The sequence below is a fragment of the Tupaia chinensis genome, unplaced genomic scaffold (genome assembly GCF_000334495.1).
Source record: "Tupaia chinensis unplaced genomic scaffold, TupChi_1.0 Scaffold147869_1, whole genome shotgun sequence".
In the NCBI taxonomy this organism is placed as follows: domain Eukaryota; kingdom Metazoa; phylum Chordata; class Mammalia; order Scandentia; family Tupaiidae; genus Tupaia; species Tupaia belangeri.
In genome coordinates this window covers 490931-510735 of record NW_006207719.1, presented here as the reverse complement: position 1 = coordinate 510735, position 19805 = coordinate 490931, and the positions used below count along the sequence as shown (strand labels likewise).

At 36.3% G+C, this 19805-nt stretch overlaps 1 protein-coding gene across 2 annotated transcripts in view; it reads right to left on the bottom strand.

Moving 5' to 3' along the window:
* Positions 1-412: 412 nt before the first annotated feature.
* RERG (RAS like estrogen regulated growth inhibitor) overlaps positions 413-19805 on the bottom strand; it is a 141253-nt gene continuing 121860 nt past the window's right edge. Inside the window, exons 3-5 of one of the 2 annotated variants that reach the window (XM_006169945.3) lie at positions 12722-12778; positions 2815-2888; positions 413-1157 (exon numbers count right to left, since the gene is read on the bottom strand). In XM_006169945.3, the coding sequence (XP_006170007.1) occupies positions 750-1157; positions 2815-2888; positions 12722-12778 (539 nt within the window). In that variant the 3' untranslated portion in view covers positions 413-749. The remainder of the gene's footprint in view (positions 1158-2814; positions 2889-12721; positions 12779-19805) is intronic. The other variant, XM_006169946.3, reaches the window with a different exon arrangement.

Here is a 19805-nt window from a genome sequence, read left to right as displayed (position 1 = left end):
TTCTTTCTTTTTTTTTTTCTCATCACCCCAGGCTTGGTGAGAAAAGACCTAGTAGGATATTAATTTGGTGTCTCACTGCCTCCATTATACTTAAAATTTTGTTTGAGCCAAGGAAGAAGAATAAGGCTATAGTAATCAATAGATCATTGAGAGAATTAAAACAAATTAAAGTGAACTCTTGAGTATGTTGAAAAGTTTCAATGAGAATATGTTTAAACTTAAGAACAAAATAAAAGTTACAGAAAAACTAGATGATTTAAGATAATTCAGGAAATCCTTCTGTCAAATAAGAACTAGAGTTTCCTCCTTGTTTCAACAGTCCAGCTATCTTTCCTGCATTTTTAGTGTATTTTCAGCTATCTTAGACTTTAAAGATAATCATTTATAGTTGTCGGCAAGAAATGGAATTTGAAAATGCCTTTAAAAAGACTTTGACCTATTTAAGCAAGGTGAAGATGCCTAAAAATAGCTCAACATGAACCCAGCCATTTCAGAATCTCAGGTAGTTACATATTCAAACTACATTAGAGGGCATTCTATTCAAGCAGGAAAGAGAAATTGCAGCACTGAAATTGCATAAAAGACTCTCAAACTTCCTATGTTTTCAGAGGTTGAGAGCAAGACATTTCCCAGAGTGAAAACAAGGACTGGAACACTTTGTTACATTTTTGGAAGGAGAAAAAATTGTCAAGAGAGTTTTTGCAATGACCCGACCCACCTCAACAGGACCTCTGCAAGAACAGAGCTGCCTAACTACTGATCTTGGTGAGCATCTTGTTGATGGCTTGCTTGACATGCGTGGTTGAGCTGCGTCGCCTTGTCTTGCCCTGCACCATCTTCCGGCGTCGCACCTCCCGACACAACTCATAGAATATCTCTGTGATGTTCCCTTCTCCAGTACAGGCAGAACACTCATAAAAGGCACATGCTAATTCTGTGGCTAGCTTCTCCCCTTCTTCTGTACTAACCTGTCTGGAGTGATCTAAGTCAGCTTTGTTTCCAACCAAAATGAGAGTCACATTCTTGGGCTTTTTGATCTCATCTAGAACATTCTTAAGTGGCAGTACTTCCTCAAAACTTCCTCTGTCAGTAATATCATAGACCAGCACAAATCCTTCTCCCCATCGCATGTGTCCTTCCCTCTGAATGGTGTCTTCCTGTTGGCAAAGAAAAACAGCAGTCAGGGACCTGGATGTAATCACAATATACACACACTGGGAAGGCTGATGCTAATCCCTTAATTACTGTTCTTTATATCTAATGTCATTAAAATGTCTTGAGAGTCTGCCTGTACATGCTTACTTCCTCCATCAGGATGGAATAGAAGCATTACCTACTCTTATCAAGCTATTTCAGAGAACTGAAAGTTTTCCAGCATCATAGACTTTAACTTTCTGGTTTTGATTATTATTTTTTTCTTTGCTACATAAACTAAAAGAACTATAAAGAAATCATAATTTTAGTGAAACGTGTCACCTCTGAGACATTTCATGATAATCAAGAAATTAATAAGTTGGTAACAGACAAGTGGCTCTTAATCTACCCTTTAGATATCAGAACTAAGGCCAAAATTTGGATACCCCCACCCCCTTTTTTGTTGTATGTCTGAGTGTGTTTGGGTTTGTTTGTTCATTTTAATGGCCTTTTTTAATTTTTTTTTTTAAAGATTACAGACTAGTAGTCACTGGGACAGAAAAACAGTAACAAACTACGTAGCTTTAAGCTACCAGGTTCAGCCTTTTTTGTCCTATCCCCAAACACCAAAATGTTATGTACTACAAATAATGACAGAAAGTCATTTCAAGTGATTTCTCAACAGAGTGATCCCTCCCATACCAGAAAGAAGGTAGCATGTATGGTTTGAAATAACCTTGTCTTTGCGGGTTCAAATGACTCTGGAGACTGCCTGATTTTTTAGAATCAGTGCTCCGTGAAGATCAGAGTATAAGGAGGTAGTGACAAGAAGGAAAAGTGTTAGTTTCCAGATCATTTCTTGGATTAAACATTTAACTCAAGTCATGTTAGGGCCATAGGTTATTGCTATATGACCACCAGAAACACATTTGAACATGTAACAACCAGAAACCTTTAGCTTCTTGTCATTCCAATGGTCATCTCTGTATTTGAGAACTAAACTTGTCTATGAGTCCTTTTGTAATCTCAGAACTGGCTGACCTTAAAGCAAATTTACAAAGCAAACAGTATAGGAATGATTCCTAAAATAGAATATTCTGAAACAAAAAGTCATATATTTTGATCACATCTACTAAATCTCTCTTAAAGATTCACCGTATACATAAGCATAGTAAGGCTTTGAGAATTCTTTCAAATAGGTGCCTGTTTATCTTTGGACATTTCAAAATACATTGATCATGGAAACCTATTAATGTCTAATGTATTAACCTCATGTCATGAAATATGAGACTTCAAAAAGACTATGGAAAAATGGAATTAAAGTATGAGTTTATTTTGATGCAAAATAATTTTTAAATCCATGCATAGCTTTTTTCATAATATGTATTTATTTTCCATAACCATTTTGAAGACCCCTACTATAGTCACAAGATTCTAATCTAGATTATCTGTGAATATTGATAGTATTTTCAAAACCCTATTAACATTCTGGGCAGTTTATGTAACTGCATAAACAGGCTATTACAAATATGGTAATACATAAAATGACTAGATAATTGTAGAAGAAAGTTATTAGTCATACAAAAGTTAGTTAAAGGAAAGTGCCTTAATTTGGTTCATATTATGTAAGTCTCATTTTTATTTGACCCAAAAGATATTTTAGTTGAACTCCTTATTCACCTGACCAGCAGTATCTAGTATCTCCATGGAAACAACTTCATCATCAATAGTTGCTTGGTGTCGATAGGTTGATTCTGTGGAAATGAGCAAATAAAGAAGAAAAAAGGTAAATAAATGCAAGATTTTTAAAAATTAAAAAAAAATTTGTTATCATAATCTTGTTTATAGTACATTGAGTCACATATAACTTTACAGTGTATTACATTTCTTTTTCCAGAAGGAATACCATTCATATCAATCAATACAAAGACATTAAAATTCCCATCATCATCATCCAATAGCTTTTCATTTTTTTTCCAGATTATTATTATTCCAATTTTTTAAAAACATTCCATCACTATGTATCATTTTGCTTGTAAAAAGACTTTACCCAACATGAAATACTTCTCAGACCTATCCAATTGTAAATGCAAGATTTAATTTGATCCTTAAAATTAGAAATTAGGCACAGGAGACATGTTTCTCTTTTTATAGAATAAGAAATTGTACACCTGAGGGAAAAAAAAGAATAAATGTGCAAGAATGCGGATTCTTTGTACTAATAGAGCTCTTAGAATAAGTTCCAACAAGGGAGCCATAGACCTTCAGGGCTGACCAAGGGGTGACCTTTTTTGCCTCTTTGCACCTCTATCCTTTCTATTTAGGACTCCACCTTATTCTTCTGTGAGGCCAGCCCCCTGGTATTCTTTTCCTTCCAAAGTGAGGGCTCTGTAATCTAAACTGAGCAGGTGGTTTCCACAAATTGCATTCTGTCTTGGTGCTCCTAAAAATTCTAGCTTCTGGAAATCACTATTAATTCTTGTTCCTAACAAGATAATACACGAATGGGAGCTACTAGTTTTCTTCCAAACCTCAATCCTAAAAATGTGGCAGACATTAGAGGAAGATGGATGGATCCTACCAAACGATGTAAAACTATGAGAAACCCTTGGGGTAGTAAAAGTTGGCTGGATCCCAGGGTTTTGTGGTGGGAAAGGAAAAGTAACCCAGAGAAGAGGAAGCCTGGGCAGCATGGAGAGGAGATGGAACAAGGTAGCCTTCTCTCACGTTACCTTTCAAAGCAGAAAAAATGGCCGCTGTTCTATACAAGCTGGAAGTTGGTGAGTCAAAAGCAGAGTGGGTTTCAAGGCAAGCTGGGATGAGGAGGAATTAGCAGGTGCAAGAAGACGGGGAGGCCCCTTCATCAGATAAAATGGAAATCAGGGGTCAGAAAAAGTGCCAACTAGTGCTGCTTTATATGAAACCTGGAACAACTGATATAAAGAAGTCTATGAATGATTGACTGAGCTTCTAATGATCAGGTTAAAGAATTCTTCCAGCAAATATTACTAACTGATAAAAAGAAAAATGTAAAAGGAAAATTTAATAAAAGTATGAAAAATAGAACTAGAAATGTTACTATCCTTTATAAAATTAGCCTCAAAAGAAAATAAAATACGTGGAGGGATGAAAATATTTGAGGTTGCAATGACGGAGAATGCCTCAGGATAGAGGCACTGATGAAAGATTTAAGATCAAAAGGACTAACAGACACATAGGGGAAAAAAAATCCAATAACTAAACCCATCACAGCAAAATTTACAGGATATCAATGATAAAGAAAACTCTGAAGGATTTTAGAAAAAAAGCACATCACCTACAAAACAAAAAGACATGACTCAGATTGACATTGCACATTTTAACCAATGAAACTGAATTCAAAATATCAATGGAGAACAAACCAAATCCAAACCAAAACCAAACAATAAAACTACTACTGAAAAAATCTAGAATAGAAATTCTAGGTGATCCCAATACACCAGGGTGTAGATGGCGGAAAAGACCAGAGGCAGGCTTGAGTGAACATAAGTACTTGTCTTAGCCTGGAAGATGATACAAAACGGGAACGACTAGAAAAAGTGAGCTAAGTATTCGACTCAATAACTATAAGAGCAGAAACAGAATAAATCCAAGAAGATATAAGGAAAAAAATACAAAACATTATTTTAAAAATTAGCTCAAGTTAACAAAACCAAAGTATAGTGATTGAAAAGGGGGGAAAAAAAAACAGAGGGTAATGTAAAGATTGGGCAATACTGACTAGGAAATTAAGAGGAAAGTTGCATTTAATCAAAACTTAGCATCAAAAGAGAAAACTGCATATTCTGCAGAGATAAAAATAAAATAATATGAGCTGTATAGAAACGATTTCAAACCCTGATAAATTCTGGGAAAAAAAAATGTACAAATTGCATTGCAGATAGAAATAGAGCACTAACTAGATCAATAGCCACTGAATAGTTTTAAAAGTTAATTCTAGATCTCTCCCCACAATAATAACACTTGTACTAAGTTAAGAGATTTTTTTTTTTCAGATATTGAACAGATTGTTTTAGAAAACAGAAAAGGATAGTTAGCCACTTCCTTTTGTGGGGAATTTTATATTGAGTTCAGTAACAAGTAGTAGAAGAGTAACAAGAGAAAAAAAAAGAGAAAAAAAAACTGTAGGCTTAGTCTGTGTTTAAACATAGACTCATAAATGCTAAATAAAAATTATATAAGTGAATCTCCAATAGTATAAATATAAAATATAGTTTATTTCAGGAATACAAATAGTGTTTATATCTATCAGTGTAATTTAACTAACACATTAATGAACCAAAGAAAAAGTCTTACATGATTATTCCATAAATTAAGAAAATGTTTTTTCTATTTCTTGTTATCTATTTAGAATTTTTAAAAACATTCATAAAACTAGGAATAAAAGGAACTTCTAAATATGATAAAGGTTAGGGGCAAGCCAGTGGTGTACACTGACTCCCACATGGTCAACCATCGTTTGAGTCCCAAACCCAGTGGCTTAAAACTCATGCCAGGTGCATGTGTGTGCATGCCCAAAATTCCAAGAGGAGAAGGAAGGAGAAGAGATTGTGGTGTGGTCACCACCCCCTACACCCTGCGCAGGTGATTTCTCACGTTCTCTCTCTATCTCTCTCGTGAGTGTACACACCCTATAACAAAAATCTCTCTAAAAAATATGCTAAAGGTTATATGTCAAAATCACACAGCATACATCACAGAGACTTTTTTAGATACACTGCAATTAAAATAAAAAAGAAAAACAATAGGCACTACACCAAAATACAATCCAACATGAATTCAGAACCCTAGATAAAGCAATAAATAGAAAAACATAAATAAGAGACACAAGAATAAAAAAGAAACTTAAAACTCATCAAGGTTACAGAATTTGAGGTTAATGTAGATTAATTAACATTCTTCTGTAACAGTAAAACTTATTTAGGAAATATAATAGAAAACAGAAAACCACTCCCAAAGAATAAACAAAAAGCAATTCAGTAGAAAATTTTAGAACTTTATGAAAAGAGAATGCCAAGAAAAAGAAATGAGCCACAATTTTTAAAATATTTTCATTTTCCCCCAAATTAATATAAAAGTCAATGCAATTCAATTAAAAGTCTAATTGGACTTTTTGTGGAACTCAACAAACTTACTTAAAATGCTGTGATACAAACAATAAAATATTTCCCCAAAAGTGTGTTACTAAGATCAGGATAAGCAAATTCACTAAGGAATTAAAAGTAGATGCTCACTGTATACAGGAATTTATAATGTAACTGAGGTGGCTCCACAAATTAAATGGGGAAACTAGATTGTTCAATCAATGGCGTTGGGATTAGAACCAATAAGGAAGAATGGGTCACTAAATAGAAGAAATAAGTTGGACCCTTAGAGTATGTACTAAAAATAAATCCAAATGGATTAAGGATAGATACACACACACACATACACACACACACATACACACACACACACACACACATATGTATATATCTTTAAAACTTAAAAGACTAAAAAGAAAATATAAAAACAAACAAAAAAGTACACATACAAAGAAGGCAATATAAAAATAAATGACCGACTACATTAAGATTAAGATTTTCTGGGGACCAGCATGCAGTGTAAAGGTTATGTCACTGGACTCCCACATGGCCGATCAAGGCTCAAGTCCCAGATCTGGTGGCCTGAAACTCACGCCAGGTATGTGTGTGTGCATGCTCTAAATCCCAGGAGGAGAAGGGATTGTGGCATGGCCATTCCCCCTGGGGGGTGATTTCTTGTTTTCTGTCTCTCTGTCTCTCCAGCGGGCACACATGCCCTATAGCAAAAAAACACTCTCTTAAACAAAACAAAACAAAACAAAACATAACAATTTCTGTGCAATATAAGCTAAAAACTGCAGGCAATATTTGGGGCACTATAAACCAAAGATTGATAAATGTCTAAACTATCAAGAAACTTTTAGAAAGTAGGACCAGGCAGTGGCACAGTGATAACTTAGCTGCACCTACATGGCTAAGGTCCCAGGTTTGTGCCCTGGGACCTCCCTGATCTAGGATTATCGAGACTGCGGCAAGAAGACCCTATTGGGGGTATCTTTCTTTATTTCTCACTTTCTAGGTCTCTCTTTTTTTTTTTCTTTCTGAAGAAATGAACTTAAAAATAACCTAAAGGGGCCAGCAGGTGGTGTGGTGGTTAAAGGTGCTGGATTCCCACATGGCCAACCCTCTTAAACAAAACAAAACAAAACAAAACATAACAATTTCTGTGCAATATAAGCTAAAAACTGCAGGCAATATTTGGGGCACTATAAACCAAAGATTGATAAATGTCTAAACTATCAAGAAACTTTTAGAAAGTAGGACCAGGCAGTGGCACAGTGATAACTTAGCTGCACCTACATGGCTAAGGTCCCAGGTTTGTGCCCTGGGACCTCCCTGATCTAGGATTATCGAGACTGCGGCAAGAAGACCCTATTGGGGGTATCTTTCTTTATTTCTCACTTTCTAGGTCTCTCTTTTTTTTTTTCTTTCTGAAGAAATGAACTTAAAAATAACCTAAAGGGGCCAGCAGGTGGTGTGGTGGTTAAAGGTGCTGGATTCCCACATGGCCAACCATGGTTTGAGTCACAGACCTGGTGACTTGCTCTATCGCATTCCCTTTCTCTGTGTGTCACGGTATGGATAAATTAAAATAATAATAATAACAACAAAGGGAATGAAATAAATAAATATAAAAAAACCCTAAAAATAATAAGGACAAGTGATAAAGAAACTAAGGAAAAGTATACAAAGAAGACATTTACAGAGGAGGAACCCAGACAGCCACAATGTATATAAAATGATGCTCTCTCTAAAGGTTACCCGCCAGAGAGAAGCTTATAAAATTATTTTATGACCATGATATCGGCAAAAAAAAAAAAAAAGTTAGCTAATATAATGATTGGTTAGGGTATAGGGAGCTTCCCTGCACCAGCAATGGAAATGTACATCGCTGCAGCATTTTGAGGGCACTCGGTAGTATTAAACATGTGCATACCATCAGATCCAGCAATCCCAGTTTCAGGTTTGTGTCCCAGATGAAAAAAGAGCCCAGGTTTTTACAATAGTGGTTCTCAAAGCATAGCGCCTGGGCCAGCAACATCAGCATCAACTAGGAACTTGTTAGACATGGAAAGGGTGTGGGTGGAGCCCAGCAATCTGTCTTCACACAGGCGCTCTAGATTATGGTGCACAGTGAGGTTTCAGAACCACCACTTAAAGGAATTGTCTCTCCAGGGATGTTAGCAGTAGTTCTCTTTGGAGGCGATGCATTTTATTCATCACTAAGATAAGTTAAATGTGGCATACTAAGGAACACTATGGAGAAAACTAGAAATATATACAGCAACACGCATGGATCTGTGGATCTTAAAAATAGCACGTTAAGTTATACAAATTTGAAGTATATGTATGAAGCACAATACAATTTATATAAATTTATATACACACACACACAACACTATTTCTCATATATATGAGAAATGCACATATATAAATTTATATATTTCACTATGGAGAAAACTGGAAGTATTACAGAACTGTATTTACAAGAAACATACATTATATATATATATATGTGTGTGTGTATATATATATATATATATATATATATATGTATATAACACAAACACCTCACTATTTGAACAAGATAGTCCTAAAAGCTTTACTTATGTTAATGCTAACTCCTTTAGGCCTCACAGATACGTCATCAGCTCCGTTTTATAAGAGACATAACAAGATCTTATAACTTGCCCAGGTTCACACAGTTGGTATGTGGTAGAAGTGATATTTAGATCTAGGAAGCCTGGCTTTGGAGTTGAGGCTTTTAAACTCTATGCCACTATGCTGAGCATCAAACAGATCAGATATTTATAGGAAAAAGGAAGTTGAGGGTGTCAGGATAAGGAATGCATGCAAAATAAAGCAAAATCATAAAAAGGCTTCACATACCCTGATAATGACATGATGCCATGGAAATCGTTATATGATTAACATAGTTATTGACCCCATTCTTTACACTTAAACTACCCGGTTCACTCACAGACCAATCAAACAGCCTAGAAATTTCAGATCTCACGATGGCGACCGTGAGCCAGTGCTCTTATTTCTTTTTCCTGTCTGCCTCATGTCTCTTACTTTCATTTCTTCACTGAATCAACTATTTCGCATAATTCCCTTTCTTGAGCACAGTCTTATGTCACCTGTGACTGTGATCTCCTGTCCAAAAGACAAGCTGCAGAGAGGAAACTTAACCGAGTGGTGTGACCCGGCGTTCCTCCTAATACCAGTACTGTACCATGATCACCGGTACAGGAGAGGCACACTCCGGAAGGATTTTCCAAAAGAGAAAATTTAAATTCAGATTATGGCCAGCATATTGTAATAAATGCATTCTGCATGACTGCTGTTCTCTGAGAACATGTAACCCATGCATGGTATGCAGTGTGATTCTCAATTCTAGAATGTTCCATCCCTTTCTCTTTTAAGTTAGAGATTCTAGTTTGTATGATTTAATGCTCTAAAACACCATTTACTTACAGCAGCTACTTGTATATAAGTGTTCTCTCAGTTATTTCCTTTTTTCTTTAGTACCTCGGTTCATGGGGGAAAATCCCGGGCGGCACCACACATGCCTGGGATTCACAGCTTTTCAGTCTCTCCCTCTGCAGTTCTTAACTGTCCTTTGTCCCAATTTTCCTTTTAAGAAGATTGGCATCAACCCTGGACCCTGGAAAACAGAGTTCTGGGCTCTGGTCCATCTCTTTGCACCAAAAGTTGTCTGAAAGTCAGGGACATTTTTCTCTGTTGCTTCCATGATAAATAGGCTATGTATTTCAACCACAGAAAGCCACAGTAGGGGGGGAAATAGAGCATAATGAAAATTGTATGTAGTTGAGTGATTCTTCAGCTGTTTGTTAACTGAAATGAAAAGGATGAAATACAGGAAATGAGGGAATGTCTGCCACAGACATGCAGCGGGTGGTCACAGTGATTTCCTGTAAATTGGATCCTGGTTTCGTGCCATTTTGAGCATTTTTTTTTCTTTAAGTGTCTCTTCTCCCTTGTTAGGAAGCCATGCTCTCTACATGTAAGATGGTGAAAATATTTTGCCCCCTGAGGCAAAATGCTGCACATTTATTTGTGAGCCTTTCTGGAGATAATTGCAAAAATTGCACTAAGTGCTTCTTGGAATTAAAAAAAAAAAAGAATTTTAGAGACATTTTTGCTATAGGATGCATGTGCTTGCCGGAGACACAGAGAGAGATTGAGAAAGTGACAAATCATTCCTCAAGGGGCATGGCCACGCAGCAATCCCTTGTCCTCCATTCTCCTTTCAGGATTTTGGGCATCCATGCACACACAGGCACACCTACACATATGCTTGGCATGTTTCAAGCTGCTGGGTTCGGGAGTTGAACCATAGTTGACCCTGTGGGAATTCAGTGCCTTAACCACTATGCCACCTGCTGACCCTATTTTAAAACACAAAAGAAAATGTGTATGTGTTTGAATGGTGGAGGTATTTTTCATTTTGTTCAGACTACCCACAAATGATCATTTGAGGCCTTTTTAAATGGCAGGGGGATGATTGTTAATATGGTTGTTTAGGAAATATTTCCAAATGAACCAAGATGTTATATATTATAAGACAAATATTAGTTTCAAATGGAATTAAGCATATCAAAATCATCCATGAATTTCACTGTGTATGTAAGATACTGATTTGAAACCTGTATTCAGTAACATATTCATATGCTTATTTTTCATAATCATATTTTTGTATACTCTAAGAGAAGTCAATGCTCAAAGGAATATCAAACTTGGTTAATACTTTTATTTACTCAGCCTTTTTTTTTTTTTTGCAAATTTTAACACATTAGTTTGGCTTCTTGGCCAGTACGGCAACAGCAGTTGGTAATGTTGATTTATGCTAGTGTAGAAAGAGTACTGACAAATTTTGTTAGTGGTCTACCCACAGACTGGCCGTGCAATCTTAGATAAATTTATTTCTTTGGACCTGTTTGCTTACTTATCAAGTGGCAATCTCCAATTCCTTGCAGCACTGACACTCAAAATGGTTCTATGAGTTGGCTAGGCATTTCCGCTTCGGCATCCAGTTAAGAGAATTTGTACCGGGTGTGTCTCTCTCTTGTCTGAACCTGTCCAAGCAGATGGAGCTGAAAGGCAGCTGAGAAGAAACAATCCCAGAATCAAAGCACCAGTGGGTCTCCTGACACCCACTCTCAATCCTGTCTGAACTTTTTACTAAGCAGATAGAGAGAGCCCAACTCATTCAAATGTAAGGTATAGTGTGTCCTGTGTAACGGAAGTAGTGGTAAGTATTGAAATGCAGTAACTTTCTTCCTTAAAAGAAAAAAAAAAAAAGTAATGAAGGAAAATGTTCTCTACTGAGTACAAAAAGATTTACAGAGCATATAATTATTCTAAGAGTATGCTAGTCATGTTGGATGTTGTGAAAAGAAAATCTAGAACTGTGTCTTAGTGTGGATGAGTCATCTTAGGAAAGATAGTATTGGAAATAGGGGGAAAGGGAGGGGCTATTTAATAATAATTTAAAAAATTGGTCAACTTTATGGAAGAAAATACCATGTTTTCACCTTGTACATCTTACAGATATACAAAGGTAGCCATGATATAAATAAACTATAGGATTGTTTTCTATCCCCTTCCCTATCTAGTATTCTTTCATAGCACACGTCACTATCTGACATATATTTGTTTATTTATTGACTCTTCTTGCTTTAGTAAACTCTAGAAAAATACAAGAAAATAAAACAAAATAAAAAAGATTTTTCTCATTCTGCCAACCAATTCATCCTTGGTACCCGGAATAATCTGCCACAGAGGTGGCATTTAATAAATATTCATCAATACATGAAGGTACATGGAGGAAAGAAAGTTCCCTCTTAAATGGAACATGTGGAGTGAAAACAAAATACAAAATAAAACAAAATTTAAAAACCCACACTTCAAATATCTACCTTATTGCTACAATCAAGACTTACAGATATTCGTATTTTTTCTTTTCCTTTTTTTTTTTTTTTAAAAAAAAAAACAGGCTTTAGTCAGGTTCACTGGAGAGAAGAGCAGGAGAAACATAGTTTATTTTGATACTTTCTCAAAATCAGTATTGAGCAGTTTTATTTCACCATCCCACTTGTTTCAGCATGCCTTCTACCTCACACCAAATTGGCATGTGCATTTTTCCTCTGGCTTCCATTAGAATGATGATCTGCTTTCTGTGGGAGCATCATCTTGTGCCCACTTCCTTGTCTCAGACGTGACCCCAATTCTTCATCTATACAATAAATCCATCAGGGTTCGAAGCGTGGGCAGCATGGGATACATAGCTAGCCTCTTAGAGGAGTTCTTTGCGTGATTCCATAAAGCACTTTTAAAATAGCTGCAAGGAACTTAAAGATGTTGCATCAGAAAATGTCATTTTTTTTGTCTTGGGTCACATACTTTGGTTGGAAAGAAGGAGGAAACAAAATTTGACCTACCGAGGGTGGGATCATATTCCCAGATGAACCGTTTGGTCAGAAATCTCACTACAAGAGCTGTGGAAGAAAAGAGCAACATTTCAAACAAATTTGTTAAGTTGCTTATGCTTCTCATCCTTTTATTTTATATTTTATTTTATTTTATTTTGCTATAGGGCATAGATGCTCACCAGAAAGGGAGAGAAGGAGAGGAAGAGGAAGAAAAGCATCCCCTCACAGGTCATTGTCATACCACAATCTCTTCTCCACCCTGTTGGATTCCTCAGTTGGCCATGTGGGACCCAGATGCCTAAACCACTAGGCCACAGAGCTGGCCCACTTAGCTTTTTAAGGGCAGGGAAAAGGTCCATTGGTACAAAAATCCAGAAAGTATATTGACTCAAAAACTTTTTAAACTTCGTATTACTGTCTAAAAACTGAAGTAATGTTTTAAGGGATTTAGTATGCATTAATCAACAGCTCAGATTCATGCTGCTAGTCACTGTTAAAATCAAAACAACAAAAAAATACTGCAATGTGAAAACACTCACATGTAACATCTTCCCCCAAATCGTGAATTCAGATATAGTGTCACAAAATAGGTGTGTGATATTCAAATATTGATTAGAGTTGACAACAAGGAGTTACAAATGTGGTAATTTTACTGTAAAGAAAAGATCAGTAGCTGGTAATTTGCATTATAAAAAAAGTTGATATTCAAAATCAAGGATTTTTATTAGGGATTCACTAAAGCCCATGGAAGGTAACACTGATGAAATACTTAAGAGTTAGGTTCTAGAACCATGCAGAGCACTTTCACGAACTCCTCAATCTTTAGAAGGCAAGTAGTATGATCATTCCCATTTTTCAGATAAGGAAACCAAGGCCTCAACAGGTTAATTAATCTAACTGAGCTCACCTAGCTAATAAGTAGTCAAGTTACAACTTGAATCCAAGAAGACTGTTTCCACTGCCTGTACTTCATCCATTATTCCAACCTGGACTTAAGTCCTGGGCTATCCAGACAATACTTAACCAGTAAATGGGTTGGAGAAAGAGAAGTGCTAAAATATGTGGACTCCATCCTTATAAATTGATAGGATATGGGGGCCAGTGGGCGGTGTGGTGGTTGAGGTTCTAGGCTCCACATGGCCGACACAGTTCAAGCCCTGAACTTGGAGGCTTGCTTGCTCACTTTCCCTCTCTCTCTCTCTCTCTCTCCCCCTTTCTGTTTCTCTCCTGTCAAATTTAAAATAATGACTAAAAAAAAAGAAATTTAGTAAATATTTCTTAAAAAACAAATTGATAAGATATGTGCTGTATATTTTTTAGACTTGTATTATAGTTAAAAATATTGGCTTTAAATCTTTAAAAAAAAATTGGGTGGGATGCCACAGACAATATAAAAATAGAATGAAAGCACTGGGTCTTTTCTTGGAAAGACACACATACACACAATGTGGCATATGACGTCGGCAAGCAAACAAGCCCTCGGAAAACCCTTGATGGTCTCCCTGGGATATCTCTGACCCTAACTAAAGAACAGTTGTCTATCATATTTTATAGCTTAAAAATATTTATCATGAGTGTATTTTTATTTTTGCTGAAATGCCCTGGCTATAGTAGCCAAAAGACATTCCTTGAAGAAATAAAACTAGTTATGTGAAGTTTACTGTTAGTCTATTGTCACTTTTAGGATCAGCAAAGGAATATACCTCCTACCACAGTGTCTCCTGTGAGAGATGGCAGTGCAAACCGCCATGAGGACTTCATAAAACAGACCCATACAAGGCTTCACTAGTGGTAGCTGGAGCCGGAAAGTAGCCATGTTCTTTGTAATTACAGCGCGTGAGGCTGAATTTGTGCCAAAATATTTGTAGTGCCTAAAGTCGCGAGGTCACTGGCCCTTATGAGACTTCCCACAGTGAGAGCACTTGTGGTTTTATCTGTCATCTGCAGTCTGCCACTGCTCACTCTGGAGACGCAGACTTCCTTTGCAAGTATGAAGGAGAAAACGCTAGGAAGATAGTTTTCATCTAGTAATACTAGTAAACAAAACTGCCTGTGGGATTCAAAGAGTTCACCTTTTGTTAGAACATGGAATCGTCGTAACTCTGTAAAGGCTGCAACCTAAAAAAAATATTATTTTATATCTTCAAGACACGAGCTATTAAAATTAGCTAAATTTTTTATTTAATTGACATCCGAAGTTCTCCAGTTCCAAAACCATTTAAACTTAAGTCATTTCTCCAAGAAATCACTTTAAAATGTATTAGACACTTTCCATTGCCTTTCCAAAGAGAGTCCATTGAACATAATTGAATGATTTTAAATGTCTAGCCCTTAGTGAAGAACCTTGATTCGTGCCTGGGAAGTTATGTGGCAAAGAGAGAACAAGGCAAAATAACTAGAGTACAAGGGCTTCTGAGTGTGTGTGTGTGTGTGTGTGTGTGTGTGTGTGCACACACACAGTGGATCTCTGAACATTATAGGGATTAGGGAGCCAATTTCCAATGGATTGTATATAAGAGTCTGTAAATAACTTTTGACTCCCCAAAACTTAAGTACTAATAGCTTAGCGATTGACTGGAAGCTTTATCAATGACATCAACAGTCAATTGACACATGTTTTGTATGTTTTATATATAACACACGTTTTGTATATATACTGTATCCTTACAATATAAGCTTAGAGAAGAAAGCATTATTTTAAAAAAAATCAGAAGAGAAAATACATTTATAATAGCACTGTTGTATATTGATTGATACCATAAGTTTATGTCATCAGCATACAAGATGAATTCTTTTTCTGTTAGTACCTACATCAATATTGTCATATGATATAATTCCCTGTAGATATTATACATATTACTAACTATAGACATCAAAAATGAAAAGATAATGAGTCTCAGAGTGTTAGTCAAGGTTTATGGTTTTTGCACTAAACCTGATGAGAACTTTGCAATGAAAAATACTTAGGAACCATGAGATCGCTTTTTACTGCAATACCCAATTTACTGGAGAGACGAACTGCTTGCACAGAGATTATTATCATCACAGGGCATTTTATGTGGACATTTGCAACACACGAGCTCATCACAATAGCAACAGGAGGTGGCCACGAGATTATTACAATATGCACCACAGCGAACTCAGGTAGCTATGACTTAATACTGCTTTTTTATATTTCTTTATGTTTCTCTTGATTGCAAACACCACTGTATACAGTCTTAAGTGATTGTGTGGGTGAAATGTTTTGAATTTTAACTTTTTAAAAATCGGTTTGTATATACGTTATGGTAGTTTATGATAACATAAACTAGTATCTACATATATTTTATGCATTAATGACATACTTTTTAAAAAAAGAATGAGTTGTTTGTTTATTTATTTATTTATTTTTTAATTTGACCAGAGAGGGACAGAGTAAGACAGACAGAGAGAGAGAGAGAGAGACAGAAAATGAGAAAGCAAGCTGCCAAGTCCAGGATTCGAACTGCAGTTAGCCATATGGGAGTCTAGCACCCTTAACCACCATGCTACCTACTGGCCCTGACATACTTACTTTTTTCCTTTTCTTTATTTCTTACCTTTTCATTTCTTTCTTTCTTTCTTTCTTTTTTTTTTTAAATATTTCTAGGCTATATGGTTTGTCTGAGAGTTTTTAAAATTGTCATCAATCTCCAAAAATTTTTCCAGTGCCTTTGTTGAAAAAGATCTGTGTATAAGTACACATACACAATTCAAACCTGTGTTATTCAAAGGGCAAAATGCATGTCTATTTATGTGTGTGTAGATATGTATACTTACATAAATACACACACACACATTTGTTTTCCTCCCTCACATAACATGACTGTCTCCTTTTTCTGCCATTACTGAGACAGCCTCTAATAACCCACATGAATCTCTACTTTGTTACTGTTATGAGGGAAAGACTGAAAAGCCATATTAACAAGCTTAGTAGAATTTCATCTAACACAGGAGTAAGTTAGTTCTGGGGTTCATCCTACGGAGCCTCATAGTAATACACACAATATGGTACACTTTCAGGACATATTTATTGTTAAGTTATTCCTGCTTTGGGGTCCTGGCTGAGTTTCAGATAGTGAATTAGGTGAAAGAAGCTTCTCTCTCTTTTCTTTTCTTTCTTTCTTTTTTCTTTTTTTTTTTTTGGAAAGGTTTTTGCCATAAGGCATGTACATTTGCCAGAAAGACAGAGAGAGACAGAGAGACAGAACGTGAGAAATCACCCCCCAGGGGGGACGGCCACACCACAATCCCTTCCCCTCCATTCTCCTCTCGGGATCATCGGCATGCACGCGAATCTAAGCCACCAGGTCCGGGACTTGAACCATGGTCAACTACATGGGAGTCCAGAGACATAGCCATTTTGCCAGCTACTGGTCCATGAAAGAAGCTTGTCTAAACATGTTTAACATTAAACTTGTTTGATTTTTTTTTTAAGACATGCATACAAATCATTATTTTAACAAGAGTGATCTATTTTCTTTTAAATCAGTCTTTTAAAAAATCATGAAAAATCACTTTGAGGGACCAGCAGATGGCGTAATAGTTATGTCTGTGAACTCTCACGTAGTTGACCATGGTTCAAGTTCTGAACCCAGTGGCTTAAAACTCATGCTGGCGCATGAACATGTGTGCCTAAAATCTCAGGAGGGGAATGGAAAAGGAATTGTGGTGTGATCATCCTCCTGGGGGATGATTCCTCACTTTCCGTCTCTCTCTGTCTCTCTGGCAAGTGCCCTATAGCAAAAAAATCATTCTCTCTAAAAAAAAAATAATAATAATAACGATAATAACTTTGAAAAATTGATACATTGTATGCACATTTCTTGATGTGTTTTCATGTCTCTGATTATTCACAGAAAAGACAAATATATTGTGTATCTGTTTAAGTTCTGAATAATATTTCAATTTAAAATGACTACTCTATAGAATAAAAATAGTAATTTTACATCTGTGGAAGTGTTATCTGTTAAAGACTGCATTACTATGTAAATCTGAGGTGCTGAGGTCACATTCACTATGTACTAATGCACATATCAGATTTCACTAGCATTATTTAGTCCCCAATTTTATTAGCATTTAATTATGGAATATGACTTCCATATGTGATACATCCTACCACTTCTTTTTAAGTTTACATATTTATTTCCTGATTGAGAGAAAGAGAGAGAAACAAGCTTCTTCATCGCTTTGCCCCAGATTCTCACTGACCTCATCTCATTGACCAAAGGCTTCTTGAATACCCCATATTCTGGGCCAGGTACCGTTCGAGGTGTTGGCAACAATCTAGCTTACCATTCAGACAAAGATTCCTGATATTACGGAGCTTACCTTCTGCTAGGAGGAGACAGATTAAAAAGAGAAATAATAAATTAATGATATAGTATGTTAGAGGGGATGAGTGCTATGAGGTCAAAGAAATAGGGCAGGGTAGGAGGGTTTGGCATCGAAGGATAAAGGCATGAGAATTGTTATTAAATATAGAGTGACTAAGTAGAAGTTGTGCCATGGTAAAATGTGACTTCTTTAAGGCAATGCCACATGGAAAGTTTTAAGGTTCCTAAGTCAATTCTGAATACTTCCCTATACACCAGACATGCAAATGTCCGAGACGCAGGGTTGGCTGAAGGCTGGGCATGGATTGCAGTGTCAAGACTGTTGAGAGTGCTTGCTGTCTGTCTCACTAGTTTGCACTCCCTTGCTTATATTCTCACTCCTAGAAAAAATAAAGAAAATGAACTGAAGAGAGAGTGACCAGGGTAATCCTTTTTGATAAGGTGATATTTGAAATGGATGAGGGAGGGTATGTTCCAGTCAGAGCAAACAGCCTGTGCTGAGGCCCTAGGGCAGGAATGTGAGCGTGGTATCCTCGGAGAGCCTTAATTAGGTGGAGTGGCTAAAACAGAACAAGCAATATGACATCATCAGAGATGAGGCTCTTTCCTACCACCACCCAGTCATGCACTCCTCCAATAGACTGCTTTTACTGCAGTACTGCAATTACCACTGCTACCATGATCACCTCTACTTCTAAAACCAACTTTGATCATTTTTATTACTATTTTAGAATGCACATCCCATGAGAACATGGAATTTGTCTTATTCGTCAGTTTTCTAGGCTCTAAAAAAAAAAATCTAGTACACAGTAGACTGAAAAATGCTTGAAGAGATGAAAAAGAAATCCTACTCCATGACACAGATTACTCTCCTTTAACAGTTAAATAGTAACCAAGTGTGCTGGCCCTCTAGTGCAGGGGTTAAACACAGTGCATTGGTAGCTGGATCTTACATGGCTGATGGGAGTTCAAATCCTGGCCCCAGTGTCTTGAAAAACACGGTGGGCACATGTACTGAAAATCTTGATGGGACGGAGAGTGGAGGGAAAAAGGATTGTTGGGAGTGGGGAGGTACTTTCTCTCTGTCTCTCTTTTTTTCTGTCTCAGTCTGGTAAGTGCACACACCCTCTAGCAATTAAATAAAATATATTAGTGAAAAATAACAACCAAGCATTGAAAGAGTAAATAGAAAAATTGACCCAAGGGAATTCATAACAGAACCATGCCATTCTCATTCAACTTTTTTCTTACTATAAATTTATAAATTACTATAAAATTCCTTTAATTTTCTTTTGAATGGCTTCTTTCTTTACCCCTACTCTCCTGAGCAATGTTTTTCTCTTGAAATAAATAGAGATATTGGTAATCTTCACCTCTACCAGCAGTCTGATAAAAGATCTTACTCTGCCAGAAATTTTAAAATCTGACATATTTAATTAGTTTCTGTTAAGTCCTTGCATTCTAAAGTATTTTATTTTCTTCCCATTGCCTTGAAAATCTTTCCACTGATGAAGCCAAACCTGTCTAACAGTTCCTTTAGAGAAGAACATTTTCTTCCTTTTACCTAATTTATAACCTACTTGGATAATTCTTCACCATATGTGGTTCATTTTTAGCATTACTGACATTATGAATGTCATGACTAGTAATGAAAGCTGCTTTCTAACAAAATGGAAAATTCAGTAAGTAGAATTTAATCCAAGGAAATATTTATAAAAGTCACTTAATGTAATAATTCA